The following is a 21,481-nucleotide window of genomic DNA, read 5'->3' on the forward strand; positions in this document are numbered from 1 at the left end:
TAAACTTCAAGTTAACTAATCATTAACACACTTGTAGTAGACCATGCTGATGATTAGTCAGACTGAAAGCACACTCAAGTATGCTAAAATTTAATATACTTAGCATATTTATTTTCACCGCTGTTACCTTTATATAAAAAGAGAGTAAGGAAAAGAGAAAATGGGGATACCAATGACAGGATGGGAAATATTGCAGCCAGACTAGAGGCTTCTGCATCTTCATCCTACCTGTTCTGAGCCCAGCTCAGCATTATCTGGTCAATCTCATGGCCAGGGATTGGCGAGGTCCCAAACCTTATTACATATTAATGTATTTAACCTATGGAGAAACCACTCGATAGATCACCGCACAGAATCCAGGCTCTGGGCAATTAAAAGGAATTGACGAATGGACAGACAGACATCCGAGGCTGCTGGGGTCCATATGGCAGGGGGCTTTCACAGGCCCACTTCAATTACATAAAGACCTCTGTGCATTGGCATGACACACTGAGGGTCCCAGACAGCAACACCAGAGAAAGACGGACTAAACCATACAGTGGTTAATAACACACACACGGACACATGTGCAGAAACAGACAGACTGGCACGGACACAAGCAGAGGAGGCCAAAGTACACACATTCTTCACTCGAGGAAAATTACAGATACTTGTGTAAAAATAAAAAAGACTGATGAAAGTAAAAGTACAGATTCAACTTCTTCAACTTATTATGCCTTTACTTTTTCATCTTGTTTCATCTTTTTAGTCTTTTTGTTTTAGTCTTTGCTACATCTTTTATGGAGATATTTTTATCATGTTATGTCTTTTTTTGTCTGGTCACATCTCTTTTGTCTTGTTATGACTTTTCAACTTTTCATGCTGTTTTTGTTCTAGGTCATTTACTGATTTTTTTGTCTTCTGTTTTTTATGTCATTTGATCATCAATAATTCCCCTAAAATTCATTAAAACCAAAGTAACAAGCCTGTTTTGAAAATGTAAGGATGAGAGAGTACGGATATTTGTGGCAGTAAGAGAAAAAGATTTGCCAGAAAAATAGTCAAGTAAAGTAGAGACACCTGAAAACCCTTAAATACAGAAACTTAGTGTTTGTACTTCATCCCTTCCCACCTTTAGAGTTCCAAAATGCAGAGGCTTCACACACACACACACAGGCTGACACAGACAAAATGAGCATCCTATATTTCTCTAACACACACAAACAGAAACCCATCCTGTCATTGTCCTAGTAAGATGGATGTGTAAATAATCGAACGATGATTACAGAACCACTTGCATCACCGAACCACGTTCAAGGACCCTCACACTCCAGCAAGTCTGCTAAACCCGAGCCAGCTGACTGGCCTAAAGTTAATGCCTCGGGTCCTCTTTCATCTGAAGGTGTCCTGTTGTCCTTAAAGCACCTAAACAGCAGCATAAATCTCAGAGAGAGAAGCTGGCTGTACATCAGGACCAGAGAGGAGGAGAGTGACGCTATCTAAACAAGAAGTGAGGTTGAAGTTTGATGTTTTGGTTGAATGATGTGGATGACAAATGAGATGAGGGAGGAAATGGGGAGCTTCAGGTTAAATATATTTTCTCTTCTTGCTTGTATTCTCTCTATATAAGATACATGGTATAGATATTTTTCATTTTGTCATCTGTTTATCTCTCCATCCCTCTGTCTGGTTTCTCTTGGGATGTGTAGGAGGAATATGTGCTACGCTGGCTAATGTATTATTCACCCTTCATTGATGTGTAACTAAAGCTGGCAGTTTGGAGGGAGCAGGGTGTCACCAATTATCCCCACACCGCCACTACCTACACACGCAGACACACACACACACACACTGTAGCTGTAGCCACAAGGCCGCCAGGCACCCATTGATTTATGTGCTAACGCACAGTGCATGTCTGTGCACATACATACACACACATGCACACTTTCCTGTATCTAAAACATGGATTTCCATCTTAAACTGGTGTGCATCTGTGTGCGTTTGAGTGTGTATGTGTGTACAGGGACGCAGAAGGTCATGTGGGAATTTCAACAGGACCACAGAAGTATTATAGAGAAGCTACATTATCACCGGCAAACACCAGCAGCTGTGTGTGTGTTTGTGTGCGTGTATATGTGAGTATTGTGTATTGCCAAACATCCTCGAAAACCAAATGCAGGCAAGGAGAAAATAAATTAAAATGATATTTATGAGCAGAAGGGGAGGATGGTAAGCATACCGTAGATCAAAAGGACAACAATTTTACAGAGGTTAAATAGGTCAGGTTATTGGCACTGTCACTGTTCAGTTTATACATTAACCTTTGCTGTTTTGATGGCCTTCTCAGTTCATCAGGATCATTTTACTACCGGAGAAGCTGATGGGACAAATTGTGCCACGGTGAAAAAGAGAAGGAACGGCAGTGTTCAGAGGTGAAACTACTCTGAAGGGAGCTGCAATCAGAATCAAAATGAGCTTCACTGGCAAAGTATGACTACGTACAAGGAATCTGACTCAACTTTAAGTTGCTTTTAATGTACTTAGACGCAGACAGTTCCTTTAACAATTTATGCAGACAGACATACAGCTAAAACAAAGGACAACAAAGCTGAAAAAGATTGGGACATATTAATCCAATTAACCTAGAGCTAATTTGTTCCAGCACTGCCACACAGACAATATGTGAAAAATTGCTCCCGCTAAATTTATTGTAATATTTATTGTAAGTGTGGGGACTGAATTAAACACTAACTTTCAACATGGAGTGTTTTCATTTTTGTGAGATCAAGCAACCATGACTTATATTAAAGTGTATTGGGAGACACACAGCAGGTTTTCATCATATATGTTCTTTCTGAATGATAAAAGAGAAAGGTCTGAGGTGAGTTTTAACTCTCATGCAATGTATGCCGGGAAGTCTGCTAATATTCTTATCATGTTTCTCAAGAAACTTTTTTAATAAGTTGATTGAGGTCTCTACAGTATCTTAATTCAACTCAAGAATTAATGTTTCTGAGTTCTTAAGTGGTCTAAAAATAAGTCATAATAAGTGTAAATAACTTGAACAAATACAATTTGTATTGTATGTATGTCTATTTATGTCAGGTTATTGAGAAAAGATAAGTTGATTCCACTAAATTTTTAATAGTGCAAGTGGTATCTTGTTTTGCACCTGGGTTGTCCAAGAGAAGCAATGGTTAACTTTGTCGAAACTCACCCAGAAGTTTTCCCGACCTACCCACCTGCCATTCTGTGATCCTTATAACACAGCCTCTGGCGAACTTAGCTAGTTAAAAAATAACAATCCTAGTGTTTATGCCTAAGCTCACCCATTAGCACAAGTGTTCAGCTGGGTTCAGTTCTGTTGTGGCCTGTGGCGATGCAATCTGAAGGGAATAAACAACAACAGGGTGCAAGTTTGTTTTTCTTCCCAACATGGAGACATGGGAAATGAGGTGCACCAAAAATATCAGTGTTTCCATCCAAGTCATATGTGTTCCATCTACCTTCAACACATGCACACATACACGAGCCAGACCTCACGGTGGTCCAAGTGAGCTAGGTGGGGTTGGTACGGCTCCAACCGCAGGGTGTGGATCAGCACTGACCTGATTAGTCATCGGCCCTGACCCTGAACCAGCCAAAGTGGGTAGAATACAAATGAATCCCCAGGGCTGCTGGCCAGTAAATCTGACTCAGGAGCGGTGTTTATGGGATTCAAACCACACCAACAAGGCCACAGCGGATGGGCTAACTGACCCTGAACAGTGACTTCATTTAGAAAAAGGGAAAAAGGCTTTTGGATGTAGTGTTTGCAGGACTGATTGGTAGCTACAGTAATTGTAAGACTGGGGTTATAATAGAGGTGTTGTACTCGAGTCACTTGACATAAGTCACAAATTTGAGGACTTGAAACTTGCATGACTAACAATGACTTGCTTGACTCACACTAATTTAAGATTCATGAATCTTTCTCCCATGCAAACCTCATTTATTTCCATTTTGGGGGCTTATGAATTACCACAAAATGCCAAATATCAGTTAGATTTATAGGGTGTAAGCAGGCTGCAATAGTTATTGATAAAACAAAACTTAGTTAACTGATTTAGATCATCAAAATTTTGTATAACATGACTTGTGACTTGCTTTAATTATACTTGTAGGGACTCAGTTTGACTTGATTCTCACCACAGTGACTTGGGACATGCTAGAGACCTGACGGTTAAGGCTTGAGACTTTCTTGGTGACTTATTCCCACATCTGGCTTATAGTGATGATGTCTACTGGCATACTTCACTCACAAAGGTGTTACGAATCAACAGCACACATCTGTTGTTTTTCTCTTGCTTGCAACAAGCCCCTGTTTAAGAGAGGATACACATATCAATAAGTCATGTCAGAGTTAAATCTGTAAAGCCCTTGCTGCCCTGGGAAAGTGTTAATATTTCACCAACGTGAAGCCCTCCTGTTCTGTTCCTTCAGGTTCTCTTCCATATCTAATGACTGTTGAGGCTCAACATATCCGGGCTGCTCTACTCTCAGGTTAATGAACAGGTGAGGAATTGCTAAAACAGACGGAGATGGAAATCGATTTTTTTTAAGTGTTGCCTCATTATCCCATGTGGGCCACTTTATCCAGTGCCCACAGAAACACAACACCAGACAACGTGGGGTTGTGTAACGTCAAGGTCATATGGGTGTTATGGTTCTTGTGTGTGCATTGACAGAATGGGGGTCGCGGTCTGGATTGAGATTGTATGGATTGTCTGGAAGCAGGGCCATTAGTGAGGGACTAATTAGGGGAGACCGAGTGGTCTCCAGTACCGGTCGAAGCCAAGATTCATAAATAAGTAAGTGCAGGGGCAGCTTGGTCGCTTAATTAACAAAGCGTGAAAAAAGGGCGTGAATCCCAAGAGGCACAAACCCAATCTGGTTGCAAGGATGGGTGATCGGCTGCAATCCTGTCTATCCTGGTGGCATTGATTGATGGCAAGCCAAATTGAATCTCTAATCATCACCACGCTTTTATATCTGCACCCCTGGGGGTTTACAGAGGCCAAAAGTGGCACAGGGGGTAATGCTTTTGTATCCCTTTCCTGACACTAGCGGCATAAACATTGCAACCCCCACAGCCTCCCTCCTCTGCTCACTTGACCATCCCCATCTGGCCAGGGGTTATCTGACCCCCGTGTGTGTTCTCGCTCACACTTTCATGTCTCTGACGATTGTTTTCACACTCTAAGCTGTTTGGCTGAGGTATTTTAAACCCAGACACCTCACACGACTCCCACTTAGACACCCTCTGCCACCTAAAGCAACATATTGCATTACAGCCCACTGAGGCACTCTTGCTTTTCTCTTTTTTAGCTGTTGCTCCTGCGCTAATCTTTTCATTGTCCAGGCTGACAGGCAAGGAACATGTTTTGTGGAAAGAGCCGAGGGCGACAGTGACATGCTGAAAGAAAAAGTTCATGTCAGACCTGTCATGTAGGGGAACAATTTTGGTCAGTGGAATGAGGGGAGCTGACATGCATTTGCCATGCCTTTCAACTGCAGACGCTCCCCTCTATATAAACACAATAGGGGGAAGTCATCTTGACAGTCAAGACCTTATCAAGTGGTATGTAACAACAAAGGGTCTCCCAGCAGTAAATAGCATCTGTCTCCCGGTTTCTTACTGTCACTGTTGGGATTTTGATATCACAAGGACATGAGATAACAGGGAAAGGAAAATAATACTGCAATTAGGACCTACTGTAACTGTGATAAGATGTGGTCACAGAAGAGGTAACTGAAGAGGGGCAGAGGGCAGAACGATGGACAAAAAGGATGGGATGAAAGAAGAAAGGACAGGAATGACAGTTTAAGAGAGGTGGCGGAGAGATCATAGTCTGGGAAAGGGACAAGGCCAAAGAGAGTGACAGGGAGGTGAAGAAAGGGAAGGTAAACAGCATATAAAAGGCGGCTTTGTCTGCAGGGGATTTTGCTTAATGCCCACCTTTTTTGGTGGAAAGCCTTGAACCTTTTGGTTTCTCCTCTTTGGCAGGCAAGAGCGCCAAGCTGTCTGGTTGGCACAATACATACAGGGACCCTGAAGTTGACGGTACCTGATAAACTTAAGCCAAACCACCACTGCAGTTATACGACCTCAGACTTCCTCTTATCAAATGGCAGTAAAATATATTGTTCCATATAAATCAATGACCATCTGATCCATAGGTAAGCTTTGCCACTCTATAAAAAGAAACCAAATGTGTAAAAATGACACCATGCATTGTTCCTGTTGATAACTGAGTTTAACAAGGCTTTGAATTTCTCAGACACTTAACCGTAAGCAGGTAATAAAAGCCCAGTGCTCGGCTATTGGTTGAGTTTGCCTTCACAGCTCATATGAGATTTGTGTTTACTCACTTGCTCCCTCTGCCTTCTGTTCAACTCTAATTATTTCATTCCATCTGCCAATGACTCACCCATTCTGACAATATCGGAGATTGCATCTTGAAATCGTCACACAATGTTTCCATTGATCGGCACTGGCCCGCTTGTCAGATTCATTAAAAAAACGCTGGCAGATCCCTCCCAGACTTCATCAAAGCCTAGAGAGCTTTCATCTGGGACCAATGTGAGTGTATGTGTGAGTGAAATACACAGAGACTAAGGGTAAAAAGATAGATGAAAGGTGGAAAGCAACGGCAGGCACAGTCCTGTATCTGGGAGGAAGCTGCATGGTGTGAAAGTGGTGGCTTGGACGATGGGTTGGTGGAAAGCGTCCAAGTCAGGAGATTACAGTTTCTCTGCTCAGATTGATCTCACAGCCTCAGAACCTACTGCTGCTTTGTTCCTCAGCTCCTCATACTCCTTCCTGCTCTTTTTCCGCCTCCTACCTGCCTTGTCCTCCTCCACTTCTTCCCCCTAACCTCAACGTAATTGACCTTGGCTCCCAGTAACCTCTCTGCAACCTCTGTCCTGCATAGTTGCTTCTCTCAACACCTTTAGATATGAAGCAACTGGCCAATACATAGAACTAAGTGGCTTTTGAAAACTTGCTCTGCATGGCCTCATACACGCACTGCTCCAACTTCAAGGGGCTTTAATAACTGATAACCTTTCTGACTTTGACTCAGTAGGTGGGGGAGACGAGCTCGGCGAGAGTTGGACCCACCATACACATCGTTCACCTAGCCAAGCTCGAGGCTTGAACACCAGAGTAGGGCGGGGCGGTTGATACCTCATGGCAAAACAAGGGGCATCCCTGGAAGCGAACGAGCTTGCACCTGGCCGAAATCCACCACCTGCTACGTCCAGCCTTCCCGTGATGTTGGAATCCACAGCGCTAACACGCTAGTCTCGCAGAGGTAAAAGGAAGGTCAGATACCATGTACAAACTCTAAGAGAAGACGTCTTGGTTGCTTGATCTTTTTTTAATCCCTTCTCTCTCTTTCATTTCACACACATACATACACACTGCTACACACCATCAAAACACCATATTTCTGGGGAACCAAAGCGGATAAGAAATGAGGAGTCTTTGAACTGCCTGGATGTTTCAAGCCCCTTCTTCTCCTCTCGATCTCCGAGCTCCCCTGCTGCTCTGCTGGGACGGGGAGAAAGGGGCTGATCGATGGGGTCTGACAGCAATGAAATGAATGGAACCAGCTGATTGATTCATTAGCAGAGGAGTGAGTGGATGTGGTCTCTGACCCACAGAAGCGGGTGGGTGCGTGGGTGAAAATTTCGCAGGGGCTTGTGTGCATGTGTACAGGGCGGAGATAATGTGTGCATGTGTGTGTATGGCCGTGTGATTAAGCAACTGTCACCATTCATGTGTGTTAAATGTGTGTGTATGAGTTGAGAGGTCAGAAGGGATTTCCATTGGGTGTGAGAGGGGAAAGGGAAGCTGTTTATGGCCTGACTTGGCACAGAGGGAGGGGGTCAGCCTATATTGTCCGGTGCTTTCATCTGGCTCATTGCAATTAGTCTTTCACAGCACTCGTTGACAAATCCCTGTTAATATCACAGCTAACAACCACCGTATCGCACATGCATATAAACACTGAATATACATTTGAAATTGCATGATATATGTATATATATATATGCGAATTACCTTTTTTATCACAATTGAGTTTTGGGTTGTCTATCCTTTGTTTAATTTTCCCTCACTTTTAAAATGGTACCAAGCCTAAATGGTGCCTGATTGTTTACTTAAAAGAAAGAAAGATGAACATATTAATTGTCAACAATACATATATATATATGAAATCTATCAAAAAACTTAAAACATGCATAACAAATTCCCATATGCACAACCTAACCCGACTACGATAACTTAAATAACAGCTAAATAAATTGCTACCTGAGGAGAGGCTGCTGTCATCATTGTCAGTGGTCTCACCATCATAGACACAAATGGCATTGTGACACATCACATCTCGTGTTTTATATCTATGCGCCCTACTGCCGGAGCCAGGAACGCCCACACTGCCAGCTGATGAGCCTGGCATGGGGTCAGAAAAGCAATTGAGCATGGCGCTTCCCTCGGCCCTTTACATGCAACTGTTTTTAAACATTTTTTGGTCATCCCACCCGGTGTTGGAATGCTTTCAACTGAAATATAACCACACTTTGAACCGCTTGTGTTTTAATCGTGATTAAAGTAGCTAGGCAATGGTAGGCTACCTGCTGCCATAGCCAGGTAGCATGAGTGCATCGCACCAGAGTGTGACTATTTTAATCAACACCTAAGGCAGGTGACACCAAAATCTACATTGTTGATTGTGATTTGGTACTGGTAGGTATTATAGGAACCGGTGCTATATTGACACCAGGTTTCAGTACTCAGCCGTAGTTGAGTTTGCAGCCAAGTAAACAAACAGTATTTAAGTAATAAGTAAGTAATAATAGGTCAGAATAAAGTAAGTAAGAATAAGAACTTTAATTAAATTGATATACTCAACCAGTTGCAGTATATTACTATCTTAAGGTGGAAAAAACAGACTTTGTGAACTGACTGCAGCTGATGGCAAAACCACAGGGAGGCCTCCGTCCTCTGTCTGCTGCTGAAAACACACATCGTGAATGCATGTGTGTCCCACACACACACCACTTTATTGCTCTCTGCCATCTCCTGTTCTACCAAATGGACGGGTGTTAGGGCCATCTAAGCAACAAAAGACCAGAAGCAACACCTCCACATTTGCTAGATTGCCCCCCCTTGAAATGCTTGCCTTTAATAATCACCAGTTAGACTATTCGGCCTCTCTTTCATTGCCCTCTAAATTTTGCGCTCACTTAGACATTAAAGTCACTGTGTCACTGAAACTCCATTTCAACTTGAGTGGAGGTTAAATAAATGCTCCCCACAGCTGGCGGTGCATCTAGGAGGCCGCAGTGTGGAACCATGGAGATTATGTAAATATCTTGACAAAAGGTCACGTGTCATTGTCGCTGCTGCCACTGAAATGTGTCGGATGCACGGTGTGTAAGCTGTGCAGTTAGAGAGTGAGTGTGTTTAAAGATGTTGAGGGTAAATTTGGTGCACTGTTGATAAGAGAGCAGGGGTCTGGTTAAACCTGCTGCTGTTCTCAAGAAGACAAAAAGGGAAAGGGAGAAATATTTAATAGAAGTGGGGAGCCCTCCTCCTGCCTGCGGGGCTTTTGAAGTGTAGATGAAGTGCAGGTGGTGAGTGTTTTTGACATCAAGGATGAGAAGTGGGGCAGAATAAGGTGTGATGGTGGCCTGCTGCAACACCGCGCTCAATGAGACCCCTTACCAAGTAAAATATACACTGTTCAAATACTCTTGTTCTCACACATGCATTAAGGTTAATTGCAATGGACATTTTAGCCCATCACATTAGTCTTGACTTCAGCGTTTCCCTTGAAGCCGTTCCTATCATCACACATAGGCTTATTTGAAAATTAGCAAAAGCTGTTTCCCTGCTCTTGAAGGGAACAAGGCCTGGAGCTACACCCAGTGCCTCGAAAAGTCCCACCATCAACCACCCAACAAAGAAATTTCCCCCATCTGTCTTTTCTTCTTATAGTTAACAAGCCCGGCAAAGGCAGAAACCAGGTGATGTGGCCTTTCTCCACCCCCTCAAGGCACACTGGTTTTACAGCGGCGTCCACTCTCCAGACAGATGTAACTAGCTATTTTTTAAAGACAAATATCAAAGATCTCTTTCTGCTCCATCGGCAAAATTTTGTTACAAGAGTCTGTAGCTCGTAAAGAAATGGAGGGAGGAGGCCCCGAGGTGGAGCTGCACTGTAAAACATCACACAGAAATTTAGTTGAATCAACCAATCTTTTCTTGTTAGCTTAACATAAATATATACATTTTAAGAATCTTAAGATAAAAATATTTAACATTTCTGGTATATTAAATGTTTTTAAACATGAGTTATTCTGACTCAAAGCCACCTTCGAATTACTGTGTTGCTGTGAATTCATTAAACTCATTACATTAAAAAAAAAACTTAATCAGATTGAATTAAAATTCTCTTCAGACTTATTTGTTTTGTAGTTGAAGAAAACATAAGTAATGGAAACTTGTGTGTCTTGTCAAGATTAATCATTGTTCTTTCATAATAAAAACAATGATAACTTAGTAGATTCAATTTAATATCTTAGGCTTATTGAACTGGAATGTTTTCTCAAATTTATTTAACTCAGTTGGTTTCAAACTCCACCCTGTGTTCCTCCAAGTGACGAGCCAAGGGCGTGTAGTCATCTCTCATAAGGGCTCCAGGTCTTACATGTAAGTGGTACGACTGGCCTGATGTGCAGGCTGGCAAAAATAAGTCAAGCACACATCTCTGACCCAGTCTCCAGCTGTGCTTTTGACCTGGTCTGTTTGTCTGAGTGTTTATGTGTGTCACCGAGCCGTGGAAAGTTGCACAGTCAGACTGTCTAAATGTACACATCCTCTTTCAGCATATTTTTATTCGCCACTGGAAAAGGATAACCCCTGGAGCTTGATTGTGTTAGGACAGCTATTGTTGAGAAGGAACAAGACCAGCCTTGGGGAGTAAGTAAGCCCCCGTCCAAATTCATCCACACAGACCACCCCTCCCGCGTGACCTCCAGACAGGGTTCACAGGACGTGGGCTGAGAGTGGGTGGAAAGCACAGCAGGTCCTCCTAACTCACTTCTAATCTGAACATTTTGACACATGGTAATTTCAGCTACACTTTATGGACATCCGGTGCCGACAGGGCCTATAAAACGCCAACTCTGATGGCCGTTAATATTATGTCAAACATTTCATCAGTATTTTGGAAGCCGTTAATATAACACATTGAGGACCAAAGATGGGAGACATCCCTGACTGAGAGAGCTGAGCAATGTGAAATACCCATCATGCATCCACACAAACACACACATGCTATAAAACTTTCATGTGTGGGGATTTCCAACAAAAAATTGGGTCTGAATAAGTTTAGACCAATATACAGATGCGCGAGTGTCAGTTAGCTTTTTGGGCCTTTCATCTTTTGTGGGGAATACAATCGTAAGAGAAATGCTGTATTCTGGGAGCATGAAAATGGCCTGAAAGTACCTGAAAATTTTACTCCCAGGAGATACTTTTCAGGGAACAAAAAAGTCCTCTCAGCCTGTTGTTGTCTGCATTTCCACAATGAAGATGTAAACTACCAATCAGAAATGTTCAACAGTGCGCCCCCAAAATCCCTGTACATTTGGAAAGTAATATCTCAAACGTTTGGGGTGAAGGACTTTTTGGGGGGTAAAATAATGACCCCAGGGTTTAATTTACACCATGGCTCCTCCACTGAGTTCCTCCAAAGGATACTAGTACCTGGGGAAAGTTCAAAGTTCTGGGGACATCATTTTACCCCCCAAAACGTCCCTGTTCAGGGGGCCGCATTTTTCAAAAGAACAGAAACTCTATGGGTTGGACAACAAATTCCATTCTCCAGGACTAAAAGTTACAGTTACTTTTTTTCCTGAGGTAGAACCACGGCTCATATTGATGTGTCGAAGCACAATGAATAAAAAAACTTTATCACGAGTAGTAATATAAAGGGAGGGGCCTCAATCTCTCTATGTTGCCATTGTGTGACTATTTTTAATTCAGTCCACCTTAGCTGGGGGGGGATAGACATTCCATGACATACTGTGCCCCCAGCAACACACATGCAAATACTCCCCAACCCCTGCAACCTCCCAAACACACATATATTATCCACACTCCTGGCCCCTAAATGCACCACCCATCTTGCTCTTCCTGTGAGTGCAACTCTCTTTCTCTCCCTGTGTTGTCTGTGTGGCTCTGCCTTGTTCTGCTCGGCTGGCTACAGACACCAGCAGTGTGTCTGTGCAGTGGGCAGGCCCAGACACATTCGCCCTCCTCTGCTTGCTCTCGACAGTGGGTGTCAAAGACCTGCCATCCCACAAGGCCCCTCTGTCGGATGCCGGCATGGACTGCACACACAAATACCACATAGAAAAAGAGCCGCACACATGAGCTGCATACACACATACAGCGTTGGATATTGTCCAGAAAATATCCTTAGACTATCCTGTTCCTCGTAAAACTGACTACGGCACAAATATTTAAGTTAAAACAATGATGTTAAGAAAGGCAGGAGTCATTTTTAGTGTGGTTATGTTTGTAAAAGCAACAGAAGAAACGGCGTCACTTTATGGTGTCATTTTTCCAAGCTGTTCGTAAACCAGAAAGATAGTTGACGGTTGAGTCTCATTCCCAGGATGTCAAATACTGACATCATGGGTTGGTAAAGTGTCCCAAACACAGCAAAATAATCACAAGATAAGGAAATGTAGACATAATTAAAAAGGATTATGTTTACATGAGATTTTTAAATAAAATGTTACATATTAAGCCTTTAAACTAGTTTGTGTATCAGCATTAGTGGCTTTCAGTGGTTGCTATGAAACATGTAGACATTGCTTTTGGCATTTATATCAAAATATTGATATCAGCTGCAAAATATGGATGGATTTACCTTTACATGTGAAGGTCGCTGTAAACTCGCACTAATAATCTACAGAACATATTGTATTACTGTAATACTCATATTTTTCTGACACTGTCATTTTCCTCCTGGTTTCATGTTCTGCCTCTGTTGAGCCTGTTTTGCAAGCTTGAAAATCTAAACAATAATCTAGATTTATGTTGCAAAGCCCTAAGCAAATACAGCAAACGGACATGACATGACACATACCCGGTATCATATTTAGTCTCATTGTCAATTATGCAAGGGAGTACAATGCTACAGAATCAAAGCTGAGTTGAAACATCCCTATTTTCATCCCTGCTGCCTTTATTTCCATTGGTCTTCCTGCTCCGTCCACTTCCTGGTGTGTGTGAAGGCCCAGCAGGCCCGACACGGCTGTTGCTTGCCTACATGTGAAATTCCAGCTCGGTGAATCTTTTCCGTGCCACCATATGAGCCATGAACCATCAGTGGGTGCACATGAGCACTCCTGCAGGCCCGTTGCATCTGTAAAGTCTGTCAACTCTGCTGCTTTCTGGGTCTCTGATCCAAATCCCCCCCCCTCCATATCCCAGCCACCACCACCTCGCTCCCACCCCCCAACCCCCCCGTTTACCATCCCACCCCAACTCCCCAACATGTCGTCATCCACTCCCCCCTTTTTTCCTGAGCGCCTTACGCCAATCTGAACCTAAGTCACTGTACATCTGTTCAACATGGCGGCTGCCTAGTGTATGACCTAGCGACTGGCTGGGCTCTCTGTCGAGGTCAGTACACCAGGATACTGCTGCGGCTGATGGACTGATACTGGTGTTTTCTCTCATGTCTTTGTTGTTTAGTTCACTCTGATGCAAATATTAAAAATAAATATTGTTGCTGTTGGGAGGTAACCTTGTATATCCCAAACATTATTTGTCACGAATTGAAGAAAAAAAAAAAAGTGAAACATTTGAGCAGTGCGTTATCAAACTTTTCACTGGTTAAATATCTGTAAAACCCACAGATCGACATAAAGGGTGACCAAGATCAATAATTTATGAAAAATAAATAAAGAAAAGTGACAAAATATGGAGATAGTAAGGTTTCCGTCCAATATTCAAATTCAAGTGTACATGGAAAGTAAACAATGTAATGAAAATAATAGGCAAATATCATCAATAATTATTGTAAGATAGATAAAAAATTATTTGACCAATAATAACATCAATTATCAGAGTAGAATAATAATGACGATAATGTTAAAATAATAATATAGTTATCAGTTAGCATTATATATTAATATTCTATTTCTTTAATTATTTACTATATCTCTGCTAATAACATAAATGACTCTAACTTGATTTTATTATCTATAAATCAATTCTTATTTACAATTCTTCTTCTTTTTATTATTATTATTATTATTATTATTATTATCATTTTTATTCGTGTTATAATAATAATAATAATAATAATAATAATAATAATAATGTTATGATTTATGTTATTGATTTTATTATTGCTCTGTGATATTTCACGATTATTATTACTATTATTATTATTATCATTAGTGGTGGTGGTGGTATTGTAAAGGCAGAAACCCAGTGTTCATATTATCGTGGCGAAGTCATTCTTCACCCAGTCAATTGATTCAGGACGCATTGATAAATATCTTTATGAATTGGTAATTGCTTCTAGCAAGCAGACAGCTAGGCAGCCTCACGCAACCAACCTGATTCTGCGCTTTTAAAAGCTGAGCGGCGCTGATTCACTCGATCAATAAGAGCGAACCAACTGACACTTTGAACTCTGTTTCGCCTGAACGACTGACTGTCTCTACCAGTATTTTCTTATTTCTTAGCATAAAAACCTTTTTTTTTTTTTTGTTTGATAAGCCGTATAAAAAGAAATTAATAGTTAATTACACCAATATACCTACAATAGATAGATAGATAGATAGATAGATAGATAGATAGATAGATAGATAGATAGATAGGTGAATCACTGATCCAACTCATTTACCGTTTTGCTGACCTCGGGGAATGATTCATTAGCAGAATTGCCAGGATGACTTTGCTTTTATTTTGCAAATTCACTTTCACGCCTCTTCAGTACGTTTCCACTCGGACATTGAATGGTCTGACTGATGGCCACCATAGAGCCACTTATAGTTCCCTTTGTCACTTCAATTGTGACCTTAAATGCATTTGTTCAGCGGAGGAACTCCTGGAGTAAAGTTTAACATAGCAGCTTGACTGTGAGTCCTGCTCAGGCCACACACACACACACATAGACACACACACACACACACACACACACACTGATGCTGCGCCCTGAAATAAAGCCTGCTGCTATGAGGGCCTTCGACAGCAAGTGTGCCGCTCAAAATGGCCCCATTACTCCCTTTGTCGTAATGTTCATCGAGTTTTAGGAAGATGCATTACTTTAAATCCAAATGGAGGATGGCAAATGCGCGAATTTGTTCTTGAACTTTTACTGAAAGCGAAAGGGGGAAAAATCAAACAAGCCGCCACGTAGGCTATTTCTTTGAAAGTCATTAGGTTAAAAAAACACAGCAGTTAAGCATTTACTAATGTATCCTTAAAATCACGTCAAGTAACCTTTTAAGTTCACGCACGGTTTATATTTGTGGGAACAGAGTTTACGCATATTTTTCACCTCTGGCAGAAATTTCCGCCTGATAACATAATGAAATAATGAAACATAAGATTTTTTATTATTATTATTTCTATTCTTAAATTAAATTAACTAATTTTATAGGGGCGCTTTGCCCGCACTAACTGGAAATAATAATTTAGACAAAGCTTTTCCTTGTCTTTTATGATTTGCCATTGCCTCACTGTCTGTTAATGTATAATAAAATAATGATGCTGACGAGGGGACCTCCTGCGCTAAAGAAAGACCAGGGGAGAATAAATCACGGGAGAGAGTTGGGTGAGAAATTGTGCCAACTGCAAACAGGCACAGGGAAGCTCCTGTGGAGGTGTGATCTCACCCACGAAAAAACACAAACATGTGCGCTTCAAAGGCCCTGGTTTTTGTGCGTAATCACCCCACGAAATACGGGGCCATAAATAGCAAAAACAAGCACGGAGAGTGAGTGGGGAACCCTGAGCTGCGACCACAAAAGCCAATTTGTCATTAGTTTAGGCTATAGAGTTAGTCCAGGTGAGGGTATGACTTTTTTGTTTTGGACATTGTGTGATTATAAATACACGCAACACTTTGCAATTAACAGAAGTCTATTCACTTGTGTCACTTAAACTGGGAGTAAGTTTATTCCTCTCACTCATGTCCTAACATGCATAAAGAGTCTACATAAGAAAACGTAATATGTCTTCTTTCAGCATCATATTAACCTTACATAAAGACAAGCAGCTCAGATAAACGGCATCGAAGTGGGTGCACTGCTCCTCCGGTCATTAATGGGCCTGTGTGCACTCCTTTTTTTTTTCTGTGCTTCCTCCCTCCATCACAAGTAATTTACACCGAGGAGTAACCAGGCCGCCTGTGCGACTGTCAACGACGCAATTTGTCTCCTCAGCGCACTGATAGCAGCTCTGAGTTCAACAGTCAAGACCGAGGCCACTGAATATTCTGACCTCAGCAACACTGCAAAGATCAACCTCTCATTTTTACAAAAACATAATGAATTCCACTTTGTAATGAAGACAGAAAATAAATTCAGAGGACTTAAGAGGTCGTGATCCTCAGACAATTAAATACATTTAATTATTTAAACTCTACAATAACTGAATGCATTATAATAGGAAAGATGAGCCATAAAACAACCATTACTGCAGGGATATCTAATCTGTAACAAAACAAGTGGTCACTCTTTTATGGGCATCATTACAGTCAATCAGTCACATGAGGTAAAGTTGGTAAACTGATTCAGATTATAACTGAGAGGCCAGAAACGGGCTGTGATAGGCCCATAATTAAATAATTAAAAGTAAACAAAATTTACAAGATTTAAGACTTTGGTTTTAACTGTTACGTGTCAGTTTAAGGAGCGGATGTGAAGAAGAGAGGATGCAAAGGAAAAAAAAGGAGGAAAAGAAAACATGAATTCATTTGGACCCTTTCCCCGGTCTGGGTGACCCCGGGACCCGGTGAGACGCACAGTGGGGACGGGGGAAACTTCCCCTCCCGCCGCCAGGCCGCTCGTTTCTTCCCTAAATCGCCATAAACCCATGATATCCCAGAAAGAAGTCCCAGCATACAGCGGCCATAAATCATTCGGCTGTATTAAAAGCTTTGGTAAACCCCCAGCCAGGTCAGCCGGGTACAATTTATGGCATCACTTACGTAGGGAATAGATTGTTCTAACGAAATACATCAACTTCAAGCCTGTGCGCAGCCAACTCACTAATATTGTCAAAGAAACACAAAGCTCTCTTTTCCAGGATCTACCTCTCTTTTTCATTTTTTTCCCCTTCCTCTCTTCCCTCTTTCTTTATCTACCTCTGGAGCCCCCAGCTTCTGCACAACATGCATCCACTCATCCATTCAAACCATGTGTTTTAAGTCAGTGCTTCCCAACTGGGGTCCGGTGACCCACAGGGGTCACTGCAAGGGGTCCAGGGGGGTCCCTAGCAAAAATAAAGAACTACAATTTCAAAATAATTTCGTGCAGAAGAAGCTGATGTCAAAAATGGTAACGCAAGCCATCCATCTGCAGAGTGTGACAGTCATTAATTCAGTATTTTATTCTGCAACATCAAAACTGCATCTGACTTTGTGATACTTGAGCAAAAAAAGTCACTTTTGCACCGGGACTCGTATCGTAACCTGGTCCTACTTAGGTCGCCCTGTTATTCAGAGGCACCACTAAAAAAACAACAAACCTTATCAGATAAGCTTTACTCTTATTTTCACTCGTTTTACTCGTGAATTCTTCACCCCTGGTCCTGACTGGATGGGGCAGTGGTGTGAAAAGCAATTTAGTCAGAATTGTGATTTCATGAGGAAGAGTTAAACCAGCAGTGTGATCTATTCTTTGCACCAACCGACTGCAACAGGCCTACGGATGTTTTCTCAAATGAGGGTCACGACACTGGAAAGTGAGCTGAGGAAAAGAATTAAATCTAATGAGCAAAGTGCAAAACATAATTTTTATTTAAATGATTTAGTTTTATGGATGTTTAATACTTAATACCACCCTTCATTTGGAGTAAAATAAATTAAGACTTGCTTTCAAGGCATTACGGTTTCGGTGGGATCTTTATGTCTATATAAGCAGTTTATCCACTACATATGGCAGATTTTTCCGTTTTATTTCAACTAATTGACGTCAAGCATAAAATAGGCAAGCAAAGTAAACTTTAAACAATCAAGTCCCTTTAACTAAATGACAGGCGTATTTCAGTAGCTTAAAGAGAGAAAAAACTCTAAAGACATGGTGCGGACAGGTCGAGAAACGAGCCGAGAGAGAGAAAGGCGTTCACTGAGCCAGTGGCCCACTGTCCTACTTTCCTACTGGCATCACAAGCCAACCGGGAGCCTCGCCTGGGCTCCAGCATGCATATAGTTCAAGCTTTAGGCCCCTTTCAACCTTATTTCCACTATTCCGTCTTCTTATTTCCCCCTAAAACGGAACAGAGTGAGACATTCCAAAATGTAGAGGAATAAAAGAAGAGTGAGACCTCGCTGGGCAGAAAAAAAAAGACTGCTTGAATTTCCCATCGATTTTACGCACGGCAAACATCAACACTCCGCTTAAACAGATGGCTTTGTTATTGGAACTGTTATGAAGTACAGCTATAAATAATCTATCGATAGCCTACCACTTCAAGAAAAATCGTTAACAAAAGTAAAAATGGAAGTAATAAAGCTTAAATGAAGGACGGTTAATTTCACTTTATTTACTAAATGACATTCTGCCTTTTAAGCAATTGTGATTAATTAGAAAAATCACACTGCAGCTTTTCCAAATCACTTGAGTACTAAAATAGACTATTATCGGATTTTTTGAAGTGTATACTTTGACCTCAAGCTGAGAGTCCACATGTCAAAAGGCCACACACTCACACAGCCCTAAAATACACGCAGCCGACCTGAGGGAAAGTGTCTGGAGGGGCTCGGAGCCGCGACTCCCCGATGAGCTACAGTGTGGCGCTAATTTCCTTAAAACGACTAAGAAAGCACCAGCAGCCGGCAATAGCTGATCTAACAAAAAGGAATACACAAGTAGCATTGAAATGGATGAGCCTTCGTTGACGCGCATAACAATTGTGTAGTGAAACCTGCACCGGCCACAGCGGCGCTCGGCTGCGTAAAGCTAATAATGTCATTAGTGATTCCTAAAAAGCAGCCAGATGGCCACTCTGGAAATGAAACGTTGGTTTTACTTTGGGGGTGACAGAAAATGAAGAATTTGGGTGCACATGAGCCTCACCCGCTGCGGCGCCCAGCCTCCGTGGGTGCTGGCTCACTTGGTATGAGGGGAAAATGGGCTTATCGTAACAAGAAACTGAAAATGAGATTTCTTACCTTCAACGGCGGACACCACGGGCAGCAAGAGGCTGCATAAAAGCAGAAAGTAATCCATTGTCATAAAGCAGTCAGGTCGGACATGTAAATAGACCCACGAGAGGAGAGGAGAGGTGGGAATAATCCTGGGTGATCCGCCGCTCCACGCACCCAGTCCCGTCCCAGTCCCTGTCCCAGTCACAGTCCCTGTCCCAGCTGTGTGTCAAGCCCCCAGGTTCAGAGTCACCCCCATTCACCAGAACACGTAAAAGGTGAGTGTTGGGAGGAAATAACACCCCTGTTGGTGCAAAATGTGTCAAAATATCACCCTCTCTTTTCTGTGATCTCCAACGTGCCCTTTTTTTTTAAACCAGAGAAAAGGCAACGGGCGCAAGTCTCCCAGTCCCTTCCCCTCGCATGAGCTGAAAACAGGTAGTCCAGTCCGCGGTCACCATCCGGAGAATATTTCCAGCAAGATTTAGTTGAGAGTCAACGAAATTAAAAAAAAAAACAAGTCACAGCCTTTTTGAGGAGATTCCAAAGACTTTCTCTTGTGGTCAGAGGAGCGGAGGCAGAGATAGTGTCAGAACCATGGTGGTGGTGTTATAGTCCCAGCCGGGCATGTGTGCGCTCTCACATGCGTCCACGATCGAGTGGTATTCCTATAAAGAAAGAACCGCGCGGTTTTGCAGATATTTATTCCCTGAGCGAATTGATCAGCTTTGGCTGCTGTGTGTGAACCGTCTGCTTCGCTCCCTCGCTCGGCTTGTTGTGCACTGGAATGAAGCTCACACACACACGACTGTGCAGGAATAACGGGAGAGAGAGAGGGAGAGAGAGAGAGAGAGAGAGAGAGAGAGGAGAGGAGAGGGAGCAGAGCAGGGGGGCACCAGCAGCAGGAGGAGGAGGGGTTACGGTTAAAGCAGCTGCATTGAAAAAATGTCTACCTTGACAATCATTTAGTCAGAATAAAATCGCTGCCTGTTTAAAAAGCTTTTATAATATTTGCACTTCTTCCCGGAGCAGTCTTTGTTTCTCACATCTCCTACCCGCACATTAATGCAGCATGCCAGGCGATCCTCCCTTCCAGACACTTCATTTCAAACATTTCTGTTACAAAAATAGAATAATTTTCTGTTTTTGGAACAACTGGCGCAAAAATCGTATCCTCACTGGCGTTTTCCCAAAGTATTTGTAAGCGTTAAATTAAAGGCATAATTGCCGACTTGGACTTATTTTTTTTTATTTCTATTTTATCCTTGTTCTTGCAGCGTGTCACCCTGCCTTTCCTTTCCTGCATGGGACTCCAAGCCCCGTGTGCTGCACTGGCATGGACACACAGCGCCCCCCTGCGGGTCGCTCCGTCTGGATGTAGGGAGGAGAAAAGAAGTTTCTGCCGAGTTTTTTCTTTGATTAAAGCTATTTTTCTTTTCATTTGCGTGAGTGCAGAATACTAAAAACATTTCTAAAAGGCTCCGTTGGACGCTGGACAACACCTAAAGACCCAATTCAGAGAGAAACTCGGCCGTTTTGAGATTTTTTTCTGTGAGTATGAAAGTGATATCACTTCATCCACTGCGTTTATACTCTAGACTTTGTTTAAAAATCATGGATTATTACATTTTATACATTATATATTTATACAATTTAAAACTATCGAGTCATTAAAATGTCAAAGGTTATTTATAAAAATCTTTGCTATCGATGTTCTCCATTTAATTTCAAGTAACAAAGCAGAGAAACTTTCCAAGACGCGACGTTTTTTTACTTTAGAGCAACTTAACAACGGCACAAATTGATCGTTTGTGTTTATAGTAGCCTGCAGTCAGACATTTAACCCGTTCAGGCGGGTGAAAGGCAGCCGGCAGTGTATTTTCCTGCAGGATTACAGACCTGCAGTTTACTTTTCCTCCTCTTCCTTGGATATGTTGAAGAAGCTGAGGGGCATCAGTCACGACCGGGCTTTTACAGCTTTTCTCCTCCAACTCTCTGCCTTTCACACTCGTTTTATTGTATCAGTGAGACTTCAGCCTATATTGTGAAAACAG

General features: G+C 42.1%; 1 protein-coding gene across 8 annotated transcripts in view; it reads right to left on the reverse strand.

The window, feature by feature from the left end:
• ephb3b (eph receptor B3b) overlaps positions 1-20,234 on the reverse strand; it is a 75,870-nt gene extending 55,636 nt beyond the window's left edge. For 6 of the 8 annotated variants that reach the window (XM_084723258.1, XM_084723254.1, XM_084723257.1 and 3 more), the window contains exon 1: positions 19,455-20,230. In XM_084723258.1, coding sequence (XP_084579384.1) covers positions 19,455-19,518 — 64 coding nt within the window. In that variant the 5' untranslated portion in view covers positions 19,519-20,230. Of the gene's footprint in view, positions 1-19,454 lie in introns of all 8 variants that reach the window. The other 2 variants (XM_084723259.1, XM_084723260.1) reach the window with 2 other exon arrangements.
• Positions 20,235-21,481: the final 1,247 nt, after the last annotated feature.

The sequence above is a fragment of the Lutjanus erythropterus genome, chromosome 7, assembly GCF_056507025.1.
Source record: "Lutjanus erythropterus isolate fLutEry1 chromosome 7, fLutEry1.hap2, whole genome shotgun sequence".
Taxonomy (NCBI): Eukaryota; Metazoa; Chordata; class Actinopteri; order Lutjaniformes; family Lutjanidae; genus Lutjanus; species Lutjanus erythropterus.